Source organism: Herpailurus yagouaroundi, unplaced genomic scaffold (assembly GCF_014898765.1).
Source record: "Herpailurus yagouaroundi ecotype Mexico unplaced genomic scaffold, PumYag 437, whole genome shotgun sequence".
In the NCBI taxonomy this organism is placed as follows: Eukaryota; Metazoa; Chordata; class Mammalia; order Carnivora; family Felidae; genus Herpailurus; species Herpailurus yagouaroundi.
Window position 1 is genome coordinate 676349 of NW_024412654.1, and position 4585 is coordinate 680933.

The 4585-nt window shown below is 69.8% G+C and overlaps 1 protein-coding gene across 2 annotated transcripts; it reads right to left on the reverse strand.

Annotated features, from left to right (window-relative positions):
- Nucleotides 1–583: 583 nt before the first annotated feature.
- Nucleotides 584–4207, reverse strand: FBRSL1 (fibrosin like 1). 2 transcript variants are annotated; one of them, XM_040464188.1, is made up of 2 exons: nt 3983–4207; nt 584–3151 (listed from the first exon to the last, which is right to left on the reverse strand). In XM_040464188.1, the coding sequence occupies exons 1-2, from the start codon at nt 4175–4177 to the stop codon at nt 1928–1930; spliced, it is 1419 nt and encodes a 472-aa protein (XP_040320122.1). In that variant the 5' UTR covers nt 4178–4207; the 3' UTR covers nt 584–1927. The 2 variants fall into 2 exon arrangements, with proteins under 2 accessions (XP_040320122.1, XP_040320121.1); XM_040464187.1 differs by having other exon boundaries at nt 584–3154.
- Nucleotides 4208–4585: the final 378 nt, after the last annotated feature.

Here is a 4585-nt window from a genome sequence, read left to right on the forward strand (position 1 = left end):
GGGGCTGCGGTCGCCTACCCTCTCCTGTGGACCAGCACCGTTTCCCCCACATAGGCACTCAAGTGCCAGGGCCAACACTCCCAGAGCGGAAAGGCCTAGAAGGTGGCGGCGGCGGCACGGTTCACACCTGCCTGACCCCACCCACGAGCCTGCACAGAACCAACAGGGAAGATTCCAGCACTTCGGCCCTCAGGTCAGCAGGGCTCCGGGGCGGGGCGAGGGAGGGGCGGTACAGTCCACGACAAGCCTCCGAGGCCTCTTCTGCAGCCCCCAGAGAAAGACCCCTTCTAGAGCAGGGACTCCGAGGAACACGAAATGGTGTGAGGGCCGGGCCGGCCACGGAGGCCTGGACAGCAATTAAGGCGAGCGCAGTGCCCCCCCCCCCCCACCGAACACACATCACACAGCATGGCGAGCCGTGTCCAGGCCCTGCACCCTTCCCCGGGCAGCCCCTCCCCGGGCACCTCCTCCCCAGGCTGCTCTCCTGGTGCTCAGCAGGTGTGCAGGAAAGGGAGGCAAGTCCAGATGTGCAGAAAACCACTTGTGGGAATAAGTCGGTTCACGGATGACACACACTCACTGATGCTGTTATAAAAATAATGGCACGGCACTTTTTATTTTCTTTAATCAGAAAAATAAGCCCCGCGTTTCTGGGAGGGAGACCCGGGTGAGGACCAGATGCCTGAGGGCCCTGCTCTGGGCGGACCCCACACCCAGCCAGCCAGGACCCCAAAGGGCAAGAGGGGTGGGGTGGGGCACCTCCGAGGCCTTCGCAAACAGGATCAGCACGCGAGTGGCCGTCGCAGCCCCGTGAGACTGGGCACAGAGAAGGCTGGTGGGAGCACAGCCGGGCCACCCTCAGGTGGCTGATGCTCTCCAGAGAGGGCTGCGGTCCCCTCTCCCAGAGACCCTCAAATCCCGGAGAGTCAGAGCCGAGCCCTCGCCTCACGCCCAGGACTCCGGGAGCACCAGTGTGGGACTGCCCCGAGCCAGGGGTCTGGGGTGAGGAATGGGCAACCCCTGAGCACAGGTGTGGGGTGGGCGGAGGGCAGGCAAAGCCCTGTAGTGTGAGGTCTGTCCCAAGAGGGAAGACCCTGGGGGGCTGGCAGCTGACGGCTGCACAGGCTGAGTGGGAGGCCGGGAGGAGGCGCTCCGAGAACAGCCTGGGGCCCTCCTGGTCCAGAGCTGGGGGGGATGGGACACTCTGCCTCTGCTTCAGTGCTTGGCCTCCTTCAGTGGAGGCGGGGCGGGGGGGGGGGGCCCTCCTTGTCACCACCAGTTCCTAAGCGGCCACAGACAGCCTGAGCGCCCTGGCATCCGTCCCCTCCCTGCATTCACAGAACCCGGGAGGTGGACACACATCCCCACCCTGGGCTAGAGGGGAGGCGAGCGGGACCTGTGGCTGGGCCCCAGAGGAGCCCGCTTCCGGCCTAGGGGTGGGGGATGCGCGCTGGCCAGCTGGGTTGGGGCCCAAGGAGCGCCAGGCCTGCAGCCGGCAAGCCCCACGGCACGTATGCACACACACCACGTACATGCACGCACACGCTGCACACAAACACTTGAGGGGCAGCACACACCTGGGGCGGGTGTGCACAAAGACTCCGACACACAAGGACACGTGGGCACTTCGGAGGCACAGAGGCACCGAGACCCCCTGCGGGGGGCAGCCGTGTTCGCTCTCTTAGGGGCGTGTACATCACAGGGTAGCGGGCACGATGGGGGCGGGTGGGAAGATGCTGGGGGTCCTCTCCCCTCCTCCTGGTGCAGGTGGGCCTCAGCCCAGTGGCGGCTCTGCAGGGGGCTGCCTCTGCTGAAACCTCAGTTTGCAACCACGAACGGCCCGGCCTGTCTGGCGAAGGCCTCTGGCCAGTCTTGGCAACATAGGTGCCCAGCACAGCCACACCCAGGGTGGTACAGAAACCGGGCATCAGGCTCCAGGGCTCACAGATGGGGCCTGGCGGGCCACCGCAGGGGTGGAGGACCGAGTCCGTCGTGACCTCAGGGGCCTGCAGGGCCGGCCCGCTGCCAGGAGTGAGAGCTGGGGCTGATGGGCCCGCACCAGGTCCAGCAGGGAGCGCCGCGGCTGGCTCAGGGGCCCCAGGAGGGGCCGGCGGGGCGGAGCAGGCCGGCCCAGGAGTGACGGGGGCTCAGGGATGGGGAGTAAAGGCTGGGGTTTGCAGGGCTGGCCGGGGCCCAGAAGTGACTGCAGGGGCTGGCACGGCTGCTTTGGGCCCAGGAGTGGCCGCTTTCGTCGGCAGGGCTGTTCTGGGCCCAGGAGTGGCCGCTTGGGCAGACGGGGCTGTTCTGGGCCCATGAGTGGCCGCTTTTGTTGGCACGGCTGTCCGGGGCCCAGCAGCGAAGGTTTCGGGGGGCCAGGGTGCTCTGGGGCCTCAACTAACTGCTGGGGCTGACTGAGGCCCAGCAGTGACCCCTGGGGGCGGCTGGGCTGGCCCAGGAGGGACCTCCGGGGCTGGCACGGGGCTAGGAGCACCCGCCGGGGGCAGCAGCACTGGCCCGCAAGTGAGGCGGCGGGCCGGCGGCGTGGACGCAGCAGGAGGAGTGACTGTGGGGGCCGGCCCCGCTGTCCTGAGGACGCCCGGCTGGGCTGGCCGCGGAGACAGGGAGCCACCCATGACCGCAGGGGCCGGCAGCGGTGCCAGAGGGCCAGGAGGGACCGCAGGGGCCGGCAGAGGTGGCACGGGGCCAGCAGGGACCGCAGGGGCCGGCAGAGGTGGCACGGGGCCAGCAGGGACCGCAGGGGCCGGCAGCGTTGCCTGGGGCTTAGGAGCCCCCAGCGCGGCCGGCAGGGCTGAGCCAGGAGTGACCGCTGGGGCCGGCAGTGCTCATCTGGGGCTGGAAGCAGCCGCTGGGGCCGGCAGGGCTGACCTGGGCCCAGAAGTGACCGCCGGGGCCGGCAGGGCTGTCTTGGGCCCAGAAGTGACCGCTGGGGCCAGCTGCGCTGACCCGGGAGTGGCGGCTGGGGCCGGCAGGGCTGCCCGGGGTCCGGGAGAGCCCGACGGGGCTGGCAGCGCTGACACGGGGCTGGGGGTGACCCCTGGGGCTGGCTGGGCTGGAGCTGCTGCTGGAGCTGGGCCGGGCCGTTCTGGTCCCAGTGGCTGGCTGGGAGCGGCCCCCCTTCTGGGGAGCACACCTGCTGGAAGAAAGAGCACGTGTCCACCCGGGCAGGCGTGCCTGCACACCCCCCGACCAGCCCGGGGCCCGGAGACATGCTGCCCCTCACCAGCAGCCCAATCCCCAAGGGAGCTGAAGGGGAGCCTGGAACAGCGAGAAGAACCCCTCTCTGAAAACAAGGCGCAAACCAGCGAGTCCCCGAGGAGGAGAGCAGCTGCAGGACCGAGCCGGCAGCCGGGACACAGCCCCTGGTCCCAGGCTCCCCGTCCCATCCCGGCTGGGCTCTGGGGACAGCGAGGACGGCCCCTCCCGCCATGGGGGGAGGCCCCTGGGCGGGAGGGGCTGCGGAGGGGCTGCTCCCCGCACCTGGACCCCTGCCGGGGAAGTCACGTGGCCCCCCCCCTCCCCCCACAGGTACGCTGCGCTCCACAGACGTCCGGCAGGCGGAGAGCACCCAGCACTGAACCTGGCCCCCCGCGCATTACAGACACGCCGGACACCCCGCGGTCGGCGGAGCCTGACAGACGCGATGGGGAAACGGGGCCGGCCTAGCAGCGGGTGCGCCCTCCTGCCCCGAGTGCACGCTCCCCCACCCCCAGTGCCTGCGCTCCCAGCCCGGCCTCTCCGGCTGGGACCCACCGGGGGCGGGCCTTCCGTCTGCTCGGGCCCCAGGCTCACGGTGAGCAGCTGCCTGGGGCCCCAGCCCACGTGTGCCCCGCACCCCCTGCCCCAACAACGATGGAGCACGTTGCCAGGCGGGCCCGGATGCCGACGGCGGTGTCCAGGTGCTGGTGTGGCCCCGAGGGCGCAGAGACCACGGTTCTGAGTGGGGGCGGGGCCCGGGGCTCACCTGCTTGGTGGGCTGCAGGGGGACCTTCTTCTTCCCCCGGTCGCAGGCAGGCTCCAGGTCCTGCTCAGGGCTGCCCATCTCCAGGGGCCGCCCGTTCTCGCTTGGTTCTGCAGACGGGCAGTTTTCTGACTCACGGGGCTTCTTGGCAAGGCGACGCTCCCATTTCTCCTTCCGCTCGTGTGGCTTCAGGGCCATGTCCTTCTGCGAGTGAAGAAGGACAAGGCCGGTTAATTGGCAGTGTCATCCCTCCAGTGACACCGTGTCGGGCCATGCTGTGCTGAGGGCGGGCCCGGGGTGTGTGTGACCGCACCCGCCTGAAGGCGCCAGGCCCCCCTGCTGGGATCACAGCTCAGGAGGAGGGGCGGACGGGGCGGGGGGCGGGACTTGGGTGGGCCTGTCAGGACAGGTGGGGGGCAGGGGGAGCTGCAACAAAGCTGCATAAGGGAGCAGGCTTCCCAAGGGGCACCACCTGGTCACAGGGGGCCCTGATCCTTGGCCCGGAACTGGGCGGGTGCCGGGACCGATGGCTGCACGGGCCCTGGTGAGGCGCAGCCCCTGCCTAGGGTGCCCTGGGTTCCGGAACTGCAGGCCGTGCCCACAGCA